We start from the raw sequence: 22,113 nt of genomic DNA, 5'->3' as shown, positions 1-22,113 counted from the left end.
GCAGATCCTTAGAAACAATGTTGCACAGACAATTAAATACTGCTGTTAATAAGAATCCCTACTGAATATTCATCAAAGGTATTCCTTTGTCTATTTTCCCGCTTAAAGCACAGTTTATGCTGATATGCTGTGGTTATTGGACATCTGCACGTCACTTTAATTTAAGCTCTGATCATTGTATTCATTATTATATGGCTGAGATGAATTGGAAATGCTTCCTAAATTGGGATATTTTAGTTGTCTGATCTGTTACAACCTGTAATTTTTAACCACATTGCGTTGTTGGCTGCTTCTGTGTCCTCAAAAAAATCTTTCTGATTACTCATATTTTTCAACAGCTTTGGAATTGAGCACTGGATACAGAACTTAATCTTCTGTACATCTGAAGAAAACTCCCACAGAAAGAGGAACACAGTAAATGGGAATTAAACTTTTAGACAGTTGCATAGCTGTCATGCTTTTTAGTCTGTCAGCAGAGTAAATCACTTTGTTCTCTGAAACTAAAGTAGCATTTTAAATTTAAATATTTTACTTTCTTGCCATATTATTTTTTATGGTGTAGAGTTACAACCCCGACCACTCTAAACTGTTAATTAAAAAAAAAAAGATGGTGAAAGCCAATTTTTTCCTCATATTTCATTTTTCATACTTATTTAGTTAATATTCTCTCCGGATTTAAAATTATCCTGATGTATTCTGTCCTTAGTTATGAATCCAGGCATTGTATAACAAAATGTAATGGAAATGCAATTCTTTGAGATGATTTTATCTCAAAAGGTGTCCTACAAATATCCTCTCAATCATTCCCTTCCAGATGTGTATTTTAGAAGAGTAAAGATGTCTCCAGTGGTCTAAATATTCTGTTTGTTCAGTTACTCTCTTTTTAATAAAGAGAACTCCTTCAGCCTCTCTCAGATTGTACACAGTTTGAGAGAGCTGAAGTATGGCATAGTAGCTTGAAGTTTGTAATAAAGTATATAAAGATGTAAAAATTACCGGAAATAATACAATACAATATTTGATATATAAAAATGTCTCAGCCTAATAAACCCAATCAGGAAAAAAAAGAGCTTGATATTACATTTGTTTCTGATTGAAATTCTGCCTTGTCAGTACTTTCTTGCAACTACAGTTCCCAAGCTGTGAAATAGCTGTAAGGGCTATCTTTGTTAATGTTATCCTGACCTCCAAGGCAGGTACTCTGTGTGTCCTGAGCGTTCAAAGTCTAACTGCCCTTACATGTAAGAAGTCTTAATTTAGCATTCAAGTGTGCTGTTTGGCATACATGCCTATTGACAAGGAATGTGTCTTGTTTGTGACACTAATCTTTTTGCTTGAAACAAACCAAAAGAGATTTTAAACTATTTTCTTGAATATCTTGAGATGAGGATATAACTGAAAGATTCCAATCATTGATCGAAATTCTCCCTTGGAAGAAGAAAATGTTACTGTCATTGAAATAAGTCATTGCATGCCCTTTTGACAGGGCGTAAACTAACCTTGTTTATTTTTTAACTCAGTTGGCTTTAACTTGCTTGCCTGTCTACTAGAGAATGTGATCATTTCACTTCCATTCTTGGAAGTTCTGTTGCCCAATTTACTTGCACATTTTCCATTTTAATTTCTCAATATTAAATCTGCTTCAGTTGTAAACTGAATAAGAGTAAGAACTGTCTCACAATCGGGAGAGGGTATTGAAAACAAAAATGTAATTGTTTCCTGGTTTTTTTTTTTTTTGTCAGCCTTTTGATAAATATTTAGCAGTGTAATTGATTAGTCTTGTATAGCTGCACTGTGCATGGCAGCTTCTGATAGGCGTTTTGTCTGGGCTGTGATATTTTCATTTATATTACTGGAAACCATTGTCGTTCTTCTGTAGATGATAAATTTAGAGTTATTTATAGTCTGGTTAGATAATATACAAAACCAGTAAGTGTGGTTTCAAAGGTATTCAATTTTCAGAGGCACTTACTTATTTTATACGATGTGTGACGAGACCTGCTGGAAGGCAACCGCTGTGCAAAATGAGTAACTCTATAAGGAGGTTCTGGTAATCTTAGTAAGCAAGTATCTGCATCTTTGTGCAGGAAACCTTGATTAAAAATGGCCCTATGGTTTTCTTTTCTCATAATTCTTTATGGTGACAATGGGGAAAGATGGAGGCATCTTCATGTAGCATCTTCATGCTGAACTGGAGTAAACAAATATTGATGTGCCTATATAGACAAATTTTAATCATTTTTTTCATTTATTTTTTTGTGAGTAGAAATAGATCGTAGATAGTTATATGTGACTGTTAGCACTTCAAATTGTTAGGATAGTTTTAGTTTTTATTGCCAAGTTAAAGTTTTTTAGCAATATTATGAATTACTTGTTCAAAATACAGTATGTACTAAGTGCAGCTAAATGTTGAAAGCATACCTGAATCAAATGCTGAAGCATATACATCATTCTAGAGCTGTTTGTTATTTTTTACATAACTTACCTAATTGTTCTTGTTAGAATTAATCATCTAGTGCTAGATAGTTCTTTGCTTCAGCTCTTGTGACATGTAGCTGCATACAATATTTTTTACTGTGTTTAACATAAATATAGTGTAAACATAAGGATACTGTACATAAAAGACAGTGCTCATGTGGATAGTGGCAATCTGTCTATACATATGTCCTTTAAAGATGCAAGGCCCCAGAAGTACTTTCAGGAACAGCTTGCTTAACATTTTCTCACTCTCTGCTCTTAACTGCTTTGAAAATCTACAGCACATGGAAACACTTTGTTTTCCTTTTCTTTCCTTTATTTTCTTGCTTCTTCTGACTCCACACCATTCTCTTTGCCCTTCTATTTTTATTTTCTCCTTGCGTCTCTGAGGTGTTTAAAGTGCGTATGTAAATGTTTGTTACATACACCATCCTGTGGCTGCACACATCAAATTGTCCATGTGCTAAACTAACCCTGTTTCTGATGCACTTTTGCTATCACTGAACTAATTAACAGATGAAAAAGGAAGTTGATTTGCAGCACTTCCTCTTTGCTGTTTATGAATAAGAAAATAATTGGATACAGATGGAAGCGTTAGCTTGGATTGCTTTCTATAAAGTCCAGGCATGATCCTGTGTATTACAGATTTAATAGCTAAATGATGTAAATCACTATGAATAACTGTGGAAATTTTTTATTTAATCTGTAACAACTTGTGTGAAATTATAGTAACTAAGCTGATTTGTGTCTAAATGGCAGCTGTCCTCTGCATGTTAGATAATATGCTCTTTCTGATAGGAAGCTAACCTGAGTTGTAAATGTTCCATGAGCTTTACATGTGCTTTATTTGAATATTGAAGTTTTTACCTATATCATTCTTTCAGTAATTGTTTAGATTATAATTTTTTCTAAATTTAATATTTTATCACTCAACCATTAGGTCTTATATTGTTTGTAAATATTTATATCATATGAATTTGTATTGCACCATTTATGCTTTGGTCTTTGTGTTGTTAAAAATGGATTGTTTGTTGAACCACTGTTTACTACATCTTCTTGATGAACCTATTTTAAGAATGTTTGACTAAGAATGGCTCTGATTGCCTGATCTTATTACATATATGCCTTGAACTTCAAAGTGTTTTGTGTTATGATATCCTGATTTTTCCAGTTTTTGGTGTAATTTAAAAAATTATAAAATAACTCTTCGAGACTATCCTGACTAACTACCTTTTATGAAGTTGTGTATGCATGTTTAGGATTATAATTCTGAAAAACAAGTGTGAAATAAGAATCCTCTTGAAGCTGCAGAAATGATGAATACTCACCTGAAAATAGTTTCTGTAGCAAGCAGATGTTTTAGTGATTGTATCCCATTAAGATTGTGCTAATTCAGGAAATGAATATATGAGATCCCAAGAGTTTGACCACTAAAATTACATTTAGGGCAGTGGCCAGACTCTGAGCACCATATAGAAGTTTGCTTTTCCCTAAGCGCACTTTCCTAATATGAAGTCTTGAAGGGTTAATTTTTGCACTTGCATGCTCTGGAATTTAGACTTTTTTTTTTAATGTGAACCTTCTGTTGCAGATGGAACTCTCCATCAGTGTTAGCTCTCACATGCTAATTGAAGAATTTTACTTGCTTTAAAATGCACGTAAAGTCAAATTTCTTATGTGGAATGGAGCTTTCAGTTCGGGATGTGGTTACCTGCAGTGGGTAAACTAAACAATGTGTTAGTAGCCATGATTATTTTTCTTTGTAGGTTTCTGACAAAGAGAAGATTGATCAACTTCAAGAAGAACTTTTACGCACTCAGGTAACTTTTTTGAGTTACTGATGTCTTAAGTATAGATTTATGTGCAGCAGACTCAGATTTACTAGACAAAGCACACTTGAAATATATTTGGCAAAAATGCAGTGCTTTTTTTCAATCTTTGAGTTTATCAATACAGAGTTGACTGTGTTGGTGCAGACCAAAGGTCAGTCTATTCTGTTCTTTGTCTGGCAGTGGCTGACAATGCAAGAAGGGAGTGTAACAATAGGACAAATGTGTAATTGTACTTTCCCAAAATACCTTCCTTGCCTTCAATGCTGTATATTCCTGAAATGTAAAGTTAGCCAAAAGTCTTAACGTAAATACAATGGTGATATTCCAGTTTTTAACTTGTTACTATCCATGATAACTCTATTCCTAATATTCTACAGTTTTCTCTTATAATTTCAATGCTACTAAATAAATCTGTGATATTTTGTATGTTTAAATGGCACATTTAGTGCAGAAAGGAAATGAGTTTACTTATTGAGAAGTTATGTTTTTAATCCCTCAATCTAGGAAACATAAAAAAGTAAAGAAGCATTTAAGTGCATTTGCTGACCAAGTATCAGAGGTCAAAGAGGAAGAATAGACATCATATGGGATATGTGGGATGAGACATTCAGATTATAGTACAGTGGCATTCAGGAGAACCAAAGTATCTTTTTTGTTTTCTTCATCAAGAAAAATAATTGCAGTTACAATACTAGAGTTGTCTATAAACCATGCAGTGTTCATCAAAATCTGTTTTGTGAAGCTGTAAGGAGTTCTTTCAATTAAAGTTGTTTCTATGATTGGACTGTTTGGTATGAAAATTGCTATGGGCAGATTAAAAGCTTTTTCTCTGCCCTCTCTTTGTGATTTAAAAGAACATTTAATCCCTGTAAGAACTGAAGAGGATGGTGCTGTTCAGAGTGGTGTCCTTTAAAAAAATCAAAAAGTGAAAATTTGAACAGTAATGACAGCTGTTGGTAGGGTTTTTTCATATACGTTTCTAAAAAACACTGCTTCGCAAAACTGAAGCCACTTTCAATTTCTGAATGTCTTCCATCTAGCTCAGTTGCTGTACTTTAATATAGTCTGACAGAAGATGTGCTTTTGCAAGTGAAATCCTGTTTTGAGTAATTCCTCTGTCGCTTCTTTTAAAGAGGAGCGTGCTTCATTAGCTGGCAGAAAAGGAAAAAGTCTGCAGAGATCAGCTTTAGGATCACTGCTTTTCAAACTGGCCTCTTAAAAAGTGCATGGCCTAACTTCAGAGGACCTAAGAGTTCAAGAACAGACATTTGGAAAGACCATTTTTTAATATGAATTTCTGTATGTACTGAATGAGTACAAGTTACTTTGTTCCCCTTACATAGAACTTATACTTACAATCTGCCAAGTTTAAAATAGAAGATACTAAGATTTATCACTATCAAGGATGCAAGTGTATATGAGCATACATTATTTAAGAGCAAAGTCATGAAAATCTGTTTTCACATTCTCTGAAATTTAGTCTTGCATTCAGTAGCTAATCTAATTCCTTGCATCAGCTCGACCGAGGAGCATTTCCAGCCCTTCTGGGGAGTAGCTCTCATAATATGGGGCAATACAGTGTGCAGCTGCAGATCTGGTTTACAAAGAAATATTGCATCTCTTAGGCAGACCTTACAGAGCAGGAACCATGATTCCTCAGCTGTATGACTTATAGGTCTTGTTTAGACAGCGACACTTTGTCCTTTTAGGTGTGTTGCCTTATATGAAACCCTTACAAGTTTGTTGTGTTTTATCTTAGTGGGGCTTTTCAGTGCACATGTGGTATAAGGTGGGACTCCTTCCTTATCTCATTAATTGACTTGAGCTTCACCAAATCTCATTCCAACAAAGTTTTAATGTCCTTAATTAGCGAGGCAGAACTAGTCATTTTTTAAGCTACTTTTTTTCAGGGTTGATGCATGTTAGTCCTTGCTTTAGTTTGCTTGCTTACTTTTCTAAAGTTAATGTATAATTAATCTTTGTAGGCTTCTAAATTGATTGGCTCTTTGGCTCAGCCAAATTGTTTTGATACGGGGTTTTATAACCTCTTTATATATTTGCTAGTTTTGAAAGCATTTGTTACTTACATTTTTTTAATAAAAGCTTGAAATTTGATTTGTTCTTAAAAGTACACTCAGGCCAAATACATTTCCACATCACAGAAAACAGTTTTCAGAGTAGTTATCAAAACTATATTCATGTCTCATCTTCAGAGGACTATCATAATCTCCTTCTAAACAGGTGAAGTTGTTTCTTGAACTGAGGTTGTATACTGAAAAAAGGATCTAAACTAGGCTTGCAAATTCACATGTAAGCCCTGTGATCTTTTTGATTGAACAGCCACTTCCCACTGACACTAATTTCTGTCTGACTCTGTATGTGTAGCTCCTTTGAAAATGATGGTTGTTTTAGATGCTTAAAGACTGATTTAGGTACCCGAAGTTTGAACATTGTGGCCTCATTAAAAATTTTGAAGCAAAGGTGTTGTGTTGCTGAAAAAAATGTCTAACAGTCTTCCTTGATGGCCTTGTATTTTTAATAAGCTGTAGTGATCACAAAGGTCTCTGTATCTTGAAAGACTTGCCTGAAGGATAATATATTTTTCATAAGTAAAACTTTGCTCATGTGAGTGTACTATTTGTGTAATTTCAAGAGTATATTTGTACCACTGTTTTGTAGCTCAAATACCAAAGAATGCTTGAGCGATTAGAGAAGGAGAACAAAGAATTAAGAAAATTGGTACTGCAAAGAGATGACAAGGGAATTCATCAGAGGAAGTTAAAGGTACTTATGTGTTACAAATCAGCGTAGAAATATAATTATGCCATATTTTCCATGATGCTATTCTAAATTGTATTAATTAATATATGAACTTTTAACATTTGTTATAAGGTATCTATGCTAAATTTTTGATGTGTTAAGGTTTTTTTTAACTATGTAACTTTTGAAAATGGCTTCAGTTGAAATGCCCAAAGAGGTTACCTGATCTAACTAACGAAGTGGGAAATGTGGATTGGGTTTTTTTTGATGTAGCTTCACTGTATTTGCTAATAAATAAGATTCCAACTCTTCTTACACACAGTCTGATACTTTTGTGCTTTGTCATGGGTCTTACTGAGTTTGGTAGGAATATAGTTACGGGGTCAGGAAACATCTTTTGATGGCTCTTTATAAATCCACAGAGATTGAACTAAGTATGCTTTTGCTTTTGTCTGCCAACATCCTGAACATTCTAGAAATTGACATTTTCTGTCTCTCTCTGTGTCACTTGCTGACTAGTATGGCTCTTCCTCTTTTCCCTGGGAACTGAAAGATAAGGAGTTCTTATTTTTACAGAATGAGGTTGATAGATCTATACCCTTCTTAACACTTACTGTTCATCAAGCTGAGAATGTCAGTCTAGATGTTTAATGGAAGAAACTTAATTCAGCTTCTTAACTTGGAAACTGTGAAGCCTGATCACTGTTGTTCTCTCATGCTGTACGTAAGAGCTCTCATTTTGCTCCTTCGGCAAGATGCATCTGTAGCTGTAGTATTTTCATCCACAGAAGGAATGGGATGACTTGACTTGGTATTGTACTTCGTAAACTAGAGATCTGTGCTGCAGTATAGACAGTTTAGGTTTCAAACCATCAGGAGCAAATAAACACATTTTTATATATGAGTTTACAGAATATACAGCTGAAGTAGTCTGAAACCCAATCTTTGTTCTTAACGTTAATTGACTGTTTTCTGTCTGTACTATTTTTTTCTTGGTAGAAATCCTTGATTGATATGTATTCTGAGGTACTTGACATCCTGTCTGATTATGATGCCAGTTATAACACTCAAGATCACCTACCTCGAGTAAGTAGATAAAGAATTCAAGGCTTTTTACTGAAACACGTCTTATAACTGAATAGAGCATTTAATTATATTCCAGAATAATCCAGAGCAGTGCTAGGCTGTTTTCTTGTAACTCCAGGGTTTTTGCTTAAGACGTTCTCAATTTTAAATGCAACAAGAGAATTTTGAGAATAATCAATGTAACTGTTAAGTCTGCCTTGGTTGTAGATAAAACCCTATCTAGATCCAGATATTGCTGCTGTGCTTAGCCTTTCATTTTCAATGGTTTCAGTGAGGGCACCCCAGCCTTCTCAGCAGCGTAAAATGCCTATTGTTTCGTCTAACTCCTGATAGTAGTGCTGTTGTTGGAGGGGGCAGTGAGAAGGGTTTTGGCTAGCCTGGCTGCTGGTGGAGGGGAGAGCCGGGAATGCTTCCTGCTTGCACAGCCACTTGTAGCACTGGTGGCTTCTATAAGAAACCAGTAAGATGGGGAAGTGACAGCAGCTACATCAGAACTCAGCCTTCTCCAGGCAGAAGCAACATCTACCAGATAAGTGGTCTTCAGTGTTTCGCCTACTGAAAGGATTTTGTACAAGGAGAGAAGAGCTGTCTGCTATGAGAACAGCAAGCCCTCTCTCTCTTCATGAGGTGGCCTGGCAGGTTAGGCCCGTTAGGGTGCTTTGTGGACTCTGCTGTCTTAAGTGCAAGTCGATTTTTTTTTTTTTTTTTTTGCATGATTAAAAGTTAGCATTTATTCAAGAATTCCATATTTAAACCAATGGCTGTATTATGTTTGACAATAAATGCAATGTTGATACAGATTAACATCTTTAGTCAGCTTTTGTCTAAGCTTCCAAAATGTCCTGTAACTTTCACTTAAGGTGGTGGTGGTTGGAGATCAAAGTGCAGGAAAAACCAGCGTGTTAGAAATGATCGCCCAAGCCCGCATATTCCCTCGAGGGTCTGGGGAGATGATGACACGTTCCCCTGTCAAGGTAAGAAACATTATAATCTCTGAATCGGCATTTGCTGTATTGTTTTCCCTGTGGTTATGCCATTAATTGAAGTATATGTGAACATTTGTTTATAAAATGGCCTCTAGGCAAGTGAGTTGTTGCAGTCAGTGACAGAACTTCTGCAGGCCTATGTATGATCCATATGTACTATCAGAGTAGTAGCAGTTCCTAGTATAAGTAGTCCTGTGCTAAATAAGCATTACATGTAGTTGTAAGTCTGCAGTGGGAAGTACACACATGCTATGTACTTCTTCTCTGTGTTAGATTTACCATACTTTCTCATATAAGGCTTTTACCATTTAGGTAACTCTCAGTGAAGGTCCCCACCATGTGGCTTTATTCAAAGACAGCTCTCGGGAGTTTGATCTGACCAAGGAAGAGGATGTAAGTATCAAGCAAGTGTCTGGAAGTTAATGTAATTTTTATTAATTTGTGTCTGTGTGGGCCGTTAGCTCCTGTTCAATTAGTGACATGTGTAGTGGGGCAAGTCATTATATTAGTTATTAAATTATATCTTAGTATGCTTTTTGGCTGGCACTGAAGCAGGTAAAATGTAGGAGGAGTTCTTGTGCCAAGATGTTTTTTTAGAGTGTGCACAGATCTGTGGGTAATCTGTCGTTTAGCAGCTCATTTACCAGACTTTGTTATTCAACATGCGTTTGAGACAGTATTTATAAACAGAGGTCCTAATCCCTAAGTAAACTTTTTTTACTTATGTTGGTGATTTTTATTCTACCATGATTGTAAGGAGTTTGATATTTTGCTTTTCTCAAAACAGCTTGCAGCTTTGAGAAATGAAATAGAAATCAGAATGAGAAATAGTGTGAAGGAAGGGTGCACTGTTAGCACTGAGGTAAGCCTTGTCAAATATTTAGTGGCAGATATCTGTACATGTATCTGTACAATATCTTTTGTAAGTATTCTTCAAATAGAAGACTGGTGAACCCAGTCTGTGTATACTTAATATTTTACACTATAGAAAGTGCATTTGGACTGTTAAAATCAGCTTTATATCACAACTACATGCACATAAAATTGGACTTCATATTTAAAATTACAGACTGTTGCTGGTTTAAAGCATATATGTATGTAAATATGTGTTTATATAAATTTATATATGTGTGTTTGCATATGTAATTGCACACAAAGTAGATGTGTGTATAAAGCTTTAATTTCAATTTTACTTCACAGACAATCTCCTTAAGTGTGAAAGGTCCTGGTTTGCAGAGAATGGTATTGGTTGATTTACCTGGAGTCATTAGTGTAAGTACGCAATAAATAAAAAAAAAGAAATCCTTCAGGCATGTATGTGAAGTAGTGTTATTGGTGAGAACATTAGCTGTTGTTTTTCTTTTTTTACATCTTTCTGTTTTCTTTTTTCCTTTAAATATATCTCCATGTACGTATTAAAGACTGTGACATCAGGTATGGCTCCAGATACGAAAGAAACTATCTTTAGCATCAGCAAGGCCTACATGCAGAATCCTAATGCCATCATCCTTTGCATTCAAGGTAATAAGAGTATAGAAGGTTATCAACTGGCAGGTTTTTTTTTTTTTAATTCTGATTTTTATGTGACGCTGGGGACTCTCCTGATATTTTTTTTTTCCATTTGTGGTAATTTGTATAGTGTGCAAAACAGCATGCTGTGGAATGTCTATTTATAAATTAAGGCACCTTTGGTATCCATTTTTGATAAGAGTTTTTTATCATTAAAATTCAAGATTTCTTCAAAAGTGTTACTGGAGGCAACAGATAGTAATAGAGTTTAATGTTTTGAGCAAGCTGGTACTTGTTCAAAACTTATACAATTAGAACAAACTAATGTTTTTATGATACTGGGAACAAAGCAAATTTTCATTGTGTATACCCAAAAATTCAATACAGGTGTAATTTTAGTGTTTTTAAGTTGTAACATGAAACTTATTAGATGTCTACTGTATCTTCAGTATGCATGTTAGATTACGTTGTCCCAAAAATATAACTTTGTTTTTGTTTATTTTAGATGGATCAGTGGATGCAGAACGCAGTATTGTCACAGACTTAGTCAGCCAAATGGATCCCCAAGGAAAAAGGACGATTTTTGTGTTGACTAAAGTTGATCTTGCCGAGAAAAACGTGGCTAGCCCAAGCAGGGTGAGTTGAAACTATTTTTTTCATATTGTGATGTCTAAAGTCACATATGGAAAAATTCTTGAGATGCTATCAGAAATATTGGACGTCACCTACCTGTTCTAGATGTTTTTGAGTGCTTATTTCTGTATTCAGTAATTATTTTTTTGGGGGGTGCTTGTTGTTTTAATCTGTCTCAGGCTTTGCTTTTAATGATTAGCTACATGACTTCAATCACAGCTTGGCTACAGCTTGCTATGATACTGGTTCTTCTCATAGAGGTGACTTGAGCAAGTTCCATTTCTTGAGAAGGCTTTAGGATATTCTGGGATAGGTTTTTTGACTTTATTTTGTGTTTTGCTATGTTATGCCTTGTTTGTTCTATGCATTTATATAATTTTTTTTCTTTTAAATATCAGTAGAACTCCGTCACATCACAAACTGCTGCTTGTAGTAGTCTATGCATAGATACAACTAGATCTGGCTTTAAAACTTTGCTGAAGGAAAGAATGTCTCTGTGCAAAGTTAACCATGTTCTTTTAATCTCTTATTTTCATAGATCCAGCAAATAATTGAAGGCAAACTCTTCCCAATGAAGGCTTTGGGTTATTTTGCAGTTGTTACTGGAAAAGGTAAAGAGAGCTCTGGCTCTGCTTATTTTCTCCTTGATAGCAGAGAAAACCATCTAAATGGAACTGTTGCAGCACTCTTTTCTTTCTCCAGGAAACAGCAGTGAAAGCATTGAATCTATTAAAGAATATGAAGAGGAATTTTTTCAAAATTCAAAGCTGTTAAAGTATGTTGCTATTTATTCCTTTTAATAAAATGAGCCTGTGTTGGTAAACATTAGCATCAGTTTTTCTTGTTGAACTTAAAAAAATTATTGCAGTGTGGAAACACTATTTGAGATTTAATCTGCTTAAACTAAGTATCTTGCTGAGCTGACCAAGTTAGCCAGGTTTCCCAGTCCTTGCTGTAAGTCATTAGAGAGAGACAGGCATCTTCAGGTAGAAATTGATTCCACTGCAGCTCTGAGCTTCCCTTCAGAGGTTTCTGTATCTTTCCATTGGTTCTAGAAGAATTAAGTTCCCAGCCTATGTCTCAGCACTTGATACAGCTGGGAGGAGTAAATGCTACCCAAATGTGAATTGCAGTGCCTCTTGATATCAGTCATCTTGATGTGACAGCAATATTGTATTCAAAGGGTTAGCTTGTGTGTTCTGCTGGAAGTTCATTGAACAGAGTTTTGATTTCATAGGCTTGTATTTCTTAAGTAAGCTGCATGGTCTTTGGGACTGCAGTACCTGCACTGCAACCTCTAGAATAAACATGTATTTGTGGTGGGGGTTTTTTGGGTTGTTTGGGGTTTTTTCCCTTACTTTGGTGGTTATCTGTATTGAATATTTTGGAGGAAGATACTGGAATTTGGGTTAGGTGCACATTTATGTGTTATTCTCTGCTACAAAAAGCAAAGCTTTGTTCTTGTGTGGAGAAAATGGAGGCTAGAAAGCATGGGTCTGCACAGAAGAATTTCTTCTAGCTGTCTTTCTTTACAGGACATGTATGCTGAAGGCACACCAGGTAACAACAAAGAACTTAAGTCTTGCTGTGTCAGATTGCTTTTGGAAAATGGTGAGAGAGTCTGTGGAGCAGCAAGCAGATGCTTTTAAAGGTAAACATCTTCTCAAAAAACAAGTGAAATAGCAACTTTCTGTTAAATAGTTCTTCCACATACGTATAATGCTGTTTTGCCAGCATGCTTGGGCAATCGTGGTTTATATGTTTTTATATGATCACCATTTCTCATGAATTGGTAATTGCCCAAGTTAATCTTTTCAAAAACATGTTAAAAAAAAATCATGGTATGAAGGACCCACGTACTCTAAAAACCAAAGGAGTAAATAAGTGTGAAGAAAAAAAATCATTTTTTTATGGGCAAACCACAATTCTTCATTGGATTCAGATGTTGTTTAAAATTACTTTCTATGTAAAGATATCACCTGATCAGCCAGGGCAGGACTGACTTGTATGGAGCTGGCAGTTGAATGGCTCTCTTTCCACTACATTTCTTCAATGCATGAATCCTGCAATTTGCAGACATAATATCTAAGCGTAGACAGCAAAAAACTTTGCTCATTTGCAGAGGTCCTTAAAGTTCTTGGAAGGTTTGTCATAAGCAAGATTTGTGGCAATTTTAGGAGCTGTTAAACTTTTAAGATAGTGATGAAGTGCACATAGACAATTAAAAAATTAAGGCCTTGTTTCTGATTTTTGCAGCCACACGTTTCAATCTCGAGACTGAATGGAAGAACAATTACCCCCGGTTGCGAGAGCTTGACAGGGTAAATTACACTACTACTTTAATTTGTGTGCTACAAAGTGTTGAAGATTATGGATTAAAATTTATGCCATTTAATCTCATTTGTAAAGGTTTCTTAAAAGCATAAAGTACATTTTAAAATGTGAAGACAGTGTAAATAATTCTAGGGGAAGGAAATACTGAGCTCTTTGTTTTATGAAATAGTGTGCTTCAAAATTGTGATACTTCAATGCTTAACAAGTCCTTCACTCTTCTAGTATACAGTTAACTGACCTAACTTGCCCACAGGAATAGGTCAGTGTTTCTTTATGATCGTGACAGAACTGGCAAAGAGAAGTTACATTCCCTGGGTTTTCAAAGAGACAGAGTAACAAAACAATTATTATCCCATTCACTAATTCTTTTATAGAGATCCTGAACGTTCAGATGCCATGCCTGGCTAGAGGCATGCAAGAGATGGGTGGGAAGATGTACGGTAAACCAGGGTAGCTTATGGCTAGTACATACATTGTCCAGAACGTGACCTGAAAATATCGTTTTAGGCTTAAAGGCTGTAAGAAAGCGGTTTGGGTTTTTATGAAAACATGATCAAACTATACTTAAAATCTTACTATTCCATATTTTTCCTTTTGCGTAGAATGAACTGTTTGAAAAAGCAAAGAATGAGATTCTTGATGAAGTGATAAGTTTGACTCAGGTCACACCAAAGCACTGGTATGGTAATTTTTTCTTTTTTCCTTTTTTTTTTTTTTTTTTTTTCCCCAATTAACTAGCAGAAGTTTATCTTTAAAATATAAAGAGTTTTAGTAAACAAAATTCTCAAATATAAATAAGGAACTGTTTTTCTTAGGACAATGTATTATTATGTCTTTTGTTCCTGTGGAAGTAGTCTATGTTTATTATTCTGAATCAGCAAATACTTGCATAATCCCTCAACAAAAATTATATTATGTCAGTTTGTGTTTTGTTCTGGTTTTATACAATATAATGAACAATAGATATTCCTCAAAAATGAAAAGTATGTTTTCAGATGTTCATTTGAAGTATGAATCAGTAATTCCTTGTAACTTGATGTTTGGGGATTATCATTGTGCATATCAAAATAATATATATGACCTTGGGGGAAAAAAAAAACTTTTATGAAGAGATTGGGAAGTTTAATGATTAGGTAATTCCTGGCTGTAAAAAGAGCTGATCTGGATGTTTGAGAACTTCATCCTACATGTGGATCTCCTTGGTAGCTTCAACCAAGTAGCACCATACTACACTGCTCTTCTTCTCTGTAGGGCAGACATAGGTGTGAGAGAGAAAGTTTAGTGTATTTTAACAGTGTAGCATCACCACACAGTAAAGCCACTGTAGATGCAAGCTGAGAGGAGAATAGCCAATGTAAAGGATTACTATTGACAGCCTGTACCACAACTGAGAACCACAAAAAAGTTTTCTTTAATGCCTTTGCTTTCAGTGACCTGAATTGAACTGTAACTTGGTCATAGATTAAAAACCAAGATAAAATGTCTGACTCTTAATGACATCAGAATAATTCTGGGCATGTGTTCAGTGAAAGTGTTGTAGGCATTGTATTAGTCTAAAGTTATGTTCTCGTCCAAATGTAATGCAGGTTTGCCATTTTGGTGTTTGGTGCTGTTTGCTGTGTAATAGATACTGAAGTACTCTGGCCTATATCTAGTCTGCTTCATTTTATGTTGAGGATCGGGTGGGTGCATAACATGAATGTTTCTGTGCGTTTCTTTTGAAATGTAGTGGTGATTCTAGTTTTGTAATACTTATTGAGCTGTAAAGTAGTACTGGAAACTTAAGTCATGAAAAAATATTTCTGTTAGCCGTTATATGCCGCCTGGAAACAGCAATGCATTTGATGAATGCAAATGTTTCTATCCTGTTAAAATTTCCATTCCTTCCAATTAAGTTTGATTGAATTAAGCAAAGCAAAAGTGTATTTTTATTGACACGTCAGTAAAGAAGGAATGAGATTGCATTTCTTCTTAATTGGAGGACTGCACATCTCCTACAGTGCATTTGTAAGTTGTAAAATCCATAACAGATGGTTTCCAGCACACGCTGTAAGTGAAATTAATTCACCACATCCCCAGTTCTTTTAATGGTGGTCAAGAATGATCAATAATTGGTCTTTGCTTGAACAATATCCAAATCATCCTATTTTGAACAGTTTTTTAAAGGAAAATATTTTTTACTGGTGGCAATATTAATTTCTATTTTTAGTGAATTCTTTCACCATTTAAATGCTTGAATTGCTTTTAATTTTGTATAAATACTTTTACTACCCTAAATATGCCAAAGATCTGTTCCAACAGTGGAAAAAACTAGTGGCTTTGATCCCCATTTATGCTGGTACGTCAGAAGGACAGCTTCACAATTTTTAAATCTCAAAAAAGGATGCTTTAAACACAAAAGAGAAATTTTCAATCATGCCATTGTTGAAATGGGGGGAGGAGTGATATTTATGAGAATTTCTTCAGCCTTTGTCCACAAGTGGCCTAGTTAAGAGTAGGGGCATTGGCAGGGATGAGCCTTGTGTTCTAAACTTCAGCCCATTTGTAATAAAAAGTATTGAGTGAATCAGATTGTCTTGTACCACCAAAAAAAGGGAGGTTTTATTCTTCGGCTCTTAGCTGTCACCATTCTACCAAATCTGGCATTCATATGACCTATTGGTAAGCTGATTTAGCATGCTGAACCAGCATAAAATTAACCTGCAAGAAACCCACAACCTGTGCTGTAGACTGTGGCAGGAGCAGAAGGAACATGACTGCTCCTGTGTATACTGGCTGCATCTTATGCTGGCTTAGCTGAGTTCTCTCACTGCAACTGTGAAGTTTCCTGAGTAAGTTTATTATCATTTAAAAAGGTTAAAGTTAGATTATTTCCATTGTTACTTCTTGAAACATGTCATAAATAGGAAAGCGGTGCTTAGTTTTATAGTGACGTGAGGCACATTTATAAATGAATGTCACTATACATTTTGGTAAAAGGTTGGACTTCTCAACGTGCTTCATTGTTTATCAAATCTGGGAACAATCAATGAAAATCCCAGATGGAAAATTACAACATGTTCCAACAAACAAATCAGAAAACTACAGAAACAAAACCCACATGCTTTTTGGGGAGTGCGGACTTTAGTCAAATCATTTCAATGCTTTACAGTCTGCTTCCTTGTCATTCCCCCACCTGCCATGCATATGCACACACAGCTCTGCATGGTTATATTGCCATAGTCAAAAGCTGCAAGGAACTGTTGTGCAGTGGCAGCCACAAGAGTCATAGATGCCAACTTCTGAAGCTGTCTTTGCTGCAGAAAACATTGTGTATTTGTGTCCTTAGTTCCAAGCAGATTTTGGTTGAAGTTGTGTCCTGTTGTTAAGGAGTACTTCCTGTGTTCTGTAGTCTTGTTTTCTCAGTGTTTCTAACAAATTGAATGCATACTTGTTAGACACTTTTGTACTGGAAGCCATCATATGTGTTACAACTTCCTATTTTAGGGAGGAGATTCTTCAGAAAACTTTATGGGAGAGGGTATCTACTCACGTGATTGAGAATATCTACCTTCCAGCAGCACAGACTATGAACTCAGGGACATTTAACACCACTGTGGACATCAAACTGAAGCAGTGGACTGACAAGCAACTGCCTAATAAAGCAGTAGAGGTGAGAATTTAGTTATTTTAAAAAATAATTTTAAAAAATCTGTGCAAAGCCTGTTGAAATGAAAGCATAGTTCCAGAGAAGTAAGATGGTGGTTTGAAGGGCTAACTGCAGTTCTTCTAACCAGCTTACACATCAGAAAAGGCTAGCAAGATCTTGATGTTGAGAAGTAAATACAGCAGGAACGTTGTATTTTGCTCTTCTGATGAACTTTCCCTGTTAAAGACCAAAAAAACCTTTTAAAAGGTTAAACAAATCTTCGAGCTAGGTATATTTAACAGATTTATGCGAGTTTAACAGAATTATTACTTGCTGCAACATAGTGAAGGAAATTTTAGTGTTGACTTTATTAGTAATGGATAAGGCGGCAAAGGAAAAGTCACATTACTTTTATGCTTGTACTTTGTTTTCAGAAAGTATGCAAATTTTCATACTTGCAAGAATTGTCATAAATGTTCCTTTACAAGCTGGTGCACGGTATAACGGTCCATTTCAGTAGGCATTGTTTGCTAACTTTCTAGGTGGCATGGGAGACTTTGCAAGAAGAATTTTCCCGTTTCATGACAGAACAAAAAGGAAAAGAGCATGATGATATCTTTGATAAACTGAAACAAGCTGTCAAAGAAGAAAGTATTAAACGACATAAATGGAATGAGAGAGCGGAGGATAGCCTGGTACAATGTAGTGGGTTTTTTTGCATTGTTGATTAAGTGCTGTGAAATCTTTTTACTGAAGTTGCATATTCAGTATTTTTTGCATTCTTTTAATGTAAGCATAAAATGATAGGGAGATGCGTCTATCTCTCCTTTTCTATATAAGGTTTTAATTCAGTGTTTCTCAATTAATTTTATTATTACCTTTTGTTAATTATTGCCCTAAATAATAGCTAATAGAATTGGTTTAGTTGGTTCAAGGAAAAGTCCTCCATAATCCACTGACTGCCCAAGGACAGCCTTGTGAGAATTGTTTAGCATCAGCTCATTTGTTCTGTTAAATATAGCCACATAAAATAACAGCATTTCATTACATCTCTGTATATATCCTGTAATCCAGAGGGATTTCATATTGTTTGTTGTATTTTTATTTTTTTACTTTATTTATGCTAGGCTATAGAAGAGAGGGAAATTAAAGGTGTAAGGAAATATTTTTAGCAGTGCTTTGAAAAGGTGCCTCTTGAATAAATCCTGTGTGCCAAATAAATGTTGGTTTTATACACTTCAAAAAAAAAATGAAGAGAATGTCAGAATTTTTTTTTTTTTACTAAATCCTGAATAAATTATGTCTTATATGCTAAAACGATGTTCCACATTGCAGCGAGTGATCCAGCACAATGCCTTAGAAGATCGGTCAATATCTGATAAACAGCAGTGGGATGCAGCTATTCATTTTATGGAAGAGACACTCCAAAGTCGTCTCAAAGACAGTGAGTTGTGTGATGTATTCCACTCTTGTGTGCTTTTTAATCTGGGCCTATTTCTGGATCTAGTTTACTTCACTGCAGTGCAAGCTTTTCTATCGGCACGACTGAGACAGTGGTGACAGTTTAAGATGGTACCGATACTGATAGAAATGTTTAGCAAAATATAGCCTCAAAAGCTAGTGCACTTGCTCTTGCAAGGAGGCAACTGAAAGATAAGTAATAGAAATCTGTAGAGTCAAAAAATGGTATAGACACGCAGGTAGAAGAATAGGATCAATTCAGGGAAAGTATTTGTTCCATTTATGGTTATCAATCATTATTAATTTTGATGCAAATTGCAACTAGGTAAGATTTTTAAATGCCTGACTTGGAACCTAGAGGGCTGTCTCAGTGGAGGGATGCTATGTTTTTTATATACTGCCTTGAAATATCTACTGGTTGGCAGTCATTTTTAAATTTTAGTAAAAGACATCTCACTTGACTTGTATGGCATATCTTATATTCTTCGGCATAAAATGTCCATTCTTGATCTTGTACCTAATCGTAGAACTATAAATTTGGCCGGTTACATATATTTTGAGTGACGCTTAACATCATGTTTCCTTTTTTAGCTGAGTCTGTTATTGAAGATATGGTGGGTCCAGACTGGAAAAAACGGTGGTTATACTGGATAGGCCGCACCAAAGAACAGGTAAAAGGGGAAAAAAAATATATGAAGAATTTGTAGTTCACTACCTTCAGAAAACCTTACTACTCAGTAAACTTTGAAAAATACCAACCATCTTCACACTATTTAGGTGATTGAAGAAAAAATTACTTTTAAATACTTCTGCTATTCATTACTTTAAATATTACAGCACAGAGAATTCCGTATACTTCTTTCATATTTCAGATACGTAGTGGTTTGTAAACTGTTTTCCATTCTTCAGCTGAATTACATCTTTACTATTATGCCATTGACCTGAATATTAAAGTTTTTCCGGTAGAAAGAAAGTGATGAAAACAGCGTGGAACTCGGGCTATTCTCTTCTATACTTTCCATGCATGCCTTTTAAGCAGAAATCTCATGCAGTTTCCCGTCATGCTCCATTTGGATTTAATTAGTATGTGATAATATTATCACCAGCATTCTAGTCACAGTTGTATCTTCTGGTTGATTGTTTTCATCGTAACCTCTCTTCTCACTTGCTTATAGCTTTTTGGATATTTCTTTTGAATTTAAATAGCACCTTCCGTTCAATGCCCAGAGATGATGGGCTTTTTATGTTACTCTTTCTAGATATTTCTCAAACTGAATCATACTTTAAAGAAGTAAGTAGAGTTTAAAAGAATACAGTAGAAAGTAATTGTTTCAGAGGAAGGAGTTTTACAGTCAACAATGTGCAGCCAGGTATGGGAGAAAGGCAGTGACTTAACCTATCTTACTTGAATTTAATGAACAGCAACTTAAAGGTATGAATCCATGGAGAGTTCTTGCTAGTTGTTAGGCAAAAATTACAATTTTCATCAGTGTCCCAGCTGATACGTGAATGTGAACCTCGCTAGCAGATACTCATGGAAGGGAAAGGAGGCTAACACCTATGACTTATTTTTTTGCCACCCTTCTTTTCCTCTTCTGCATTTCTGGGCATAATGAAAAGAAAAAATATGAAAAACTGACAGTGAATTATCCATTTAAAAATACTATATTTGAGATGTCTTGGCATAAATACCCTTTTGAGTCACTTAAATGTAATAGTTAATAGTGTTAAAGGTATTTTCTGTTCTAGCTTATTAAGCAGGTAGACTGTTTATTGAGGAGGTGCTGATGATCTCTAAAATAATTAATTCTAACTAATCATTCTTATTGTAGAATGTTCGTAATGAAACAAAAAATGAACTTGAGAAATTAATCAAATGTAATGAAGAACATGCAGCTTATCTGGCAAATGATGAAGTGACGACTGTCAGAAAGAATCTTGAAGCAAGAGGAATAACAGTGGACCCATGTCTGGTAAGATGCAGAATTGTAACAAAACATATGGAAGCCCCCTGTGAACATTTGAATGTTCTTTCTAGATAGCATATAAAAGACTCCATCTAAATACTGAATTTGTAATCCAGATGTTTCTAAATGAATTGCTAAATGACTGCTTGCACGCAATTCACACAATTCTGTGGGCTGTTGGACAAATGCAGTACAACACTTTGGAATCTGTCAGTTTAGAGTGAAATCAGAATCTGCTGAGCAGATTCTCTCACCTGCATTATGACAAGACTTGTTTAAAATTATTGTTCAGATGTTATATAGTGGAATCAAGACCTTTAGGAGCAAGATATGATAACATCTTGTGCATTGCTAAGCTTTTGGTGTGGTTGTATGTGCAGTTCAAAGTTCACAGGTACATTGAAGAGAGGGCAATTTTGTAAAAATACTTGGAAAAAGGCAGAGTTTTTAAAGTGCCCTGAAGGAATGTATTATATGTTTAAAATGTTCTGGATTATTTATTTCGTTGTGGTGTAAGGCTCTTAACCATAATTAGACATTTTATCTAATTAAATGTAAGGTTTTAAATAAATGAGAATTCGAACAAATTAATAGATGTAGATTTTGGCTACCTTTTCAACTTTAATACATGTACTTATTCAAGGTAGAAGAGGTATTTAAATACCTGCAGCCCCTTTCCTATACAGCAGTAACCATACCTTTTTGTAAAGGCCAGAGTATTGATCCACATCCTCTACATGAGGAGACTGAATGCAAATTGAGTTTCCTTTCTAGCTAAGCAACTGATTTTCTTAATTTTATTTTATAGGTTTTTTTGAAGAGCCACATCTATATACATATGTAATTTTGAAGAACTAGAACATAAATAAGCCTAATCAAGAAAAGTTACAAATGTTTGTTTACATAAGACACATTAAATATTTGTCTGGTTTAATTGATAAATTAATGAGTACCACTCAAAATTGTATTCTCAGTGTTCATGTGAAGATTGCATCATGCCAAGAGCAGAACAATTTGTCCTGGACTTTAGTACATAATTTAAATATATTTTGGCTGCAGACAATATTTTTAAGCATTCAGTTATGTTAAAAGCATGGAGTAGATTTTTAAATTGACAATTGTCTGTAACGTTTGTGAAATGTAACTAACCCATTAATCATATCCCAGTTGCAGACAAATTGCTGAGAAATATTTAAAGATATATTATGTGACAGTCATAGTGGAATTTGGAGTTACAGTTTAAAATTAAATGCGATTGTTACACTATGCACGATTGTGAGTGTATGTATTTATTCAGTCAAATTTAAGTACTGTTTTCCTAGATTAAAGACACATGGCACCAAATTTATAGAAGATATTTCCTGAAGACTGCTTTGAACCACTGCAATCTATGTCGAAGAGGCTTCTATTATTATCAGAGGCATTTTGTGGACTCGGAG

The 22,113-nt window shown here is 35.0% G+C and overlaps 1 protein-coding gene across 6 annotated transcripts in view; it reads left to right on the top strand.

Moving 5' to 3' along the window:
- Positions 1 to 22,113, top strand: part of OPA1 (OPA1 mitochondrial dynamin like GTPase) — a 56,933-nt gene that overhangs the window by 13,001 nt on the left and 21,819 nt on the right. For all 6 annotated transcript variants that reach the window (XM_054834954.1, XM_054834951.1, XM_054834955.1 and 3 more), the window contains 20 exons: positions 4,245 to 4,298; positions 6,990 to 7,094; positions 8,070 to 8,156; positions 9,017 to 9,130; positions 9,455 to 9,535; positions 9,930 to 10,004; positions 10,343 to 10,414; positions 10,564 to 10,663; positions 11,157 to 11,287; positions 11,823 to 11,895; positions 11,987 to 12,059; positions 12,820 to 12,935; positions 13,541 to 13,605; positions 14,221 to 14,297; positions 17,105 to 17,270; positions 17,789 to 17,941; positions 18,582 to 18,690; positions 19,299 to 19,378; positions 20,540 to 20,680; positions 21,997 to 22,113. In XM_054834954.1, coding sequence (XP_054690929.1) covers positions 4,245 to 4,298; positions 6,990 to 7,094; positions 8,070 to 8,156; positions 9,017 to 9,130; positions 9,455 to 9,535; positions 9,930 to 10,004; positions 10,343 to 10,414; positions 10,564 to 10,663; positions 11,157 to 11,287; positions 11,823 to 11,895; positions 11,987 to 12,059; positions 12,820 to 12,935; positions 13,541 to 13,605; positions 14,221 to 14,297; positions 17,105 to 17,270; positions 17,789 to 17,941; positions 18,582 to 18,690; positions 19,299 to 19,378; positions 20,540 to 20,680; positions 21,997 to 22,113 — 1,989 coding nt within the window. The remainder of the gene's footprint in view (positions 1 to 4,244; positions 4,299 to 6,989; positions 7,095 to 8,069; positions 8,157 to 9,016; positions 9,131 to 9,454; positions 9,536 to 9,929; positions 10,005 to 10,342; positions 10,415 to 10,563; positions 10,664 to 11,156; positions 11,288 to 11,822; positions 11,896 to 11,986; positions 12,060 to 12,819; positions 12,936 to 13,540; positions 13,606 to 14,220; positions 14,298 to 17,104; positions 17,271 to 17,788; positions 17,942 to 18,581; positions 18,691 to 19,298; positions 19,379 to 20,539; positions 20,681 to 21,996) is intronic.

The sequence above is a fragment of the Grus americana genome, chromosome 9, assembly GCF_028858705.1.
Source record: "Grus americana isolate bGruAme1 chromosome 9, bGruAme1.mat, whole genome shotgun sequence".
NCBI lineage: Eukaryota > Metazoa > Chordata > Aves > Gruiformes > Gruidae > Grus > Grus americana.
This window is presented reverse-complemented; position numbering and strand designations above follow the sequence as displayed.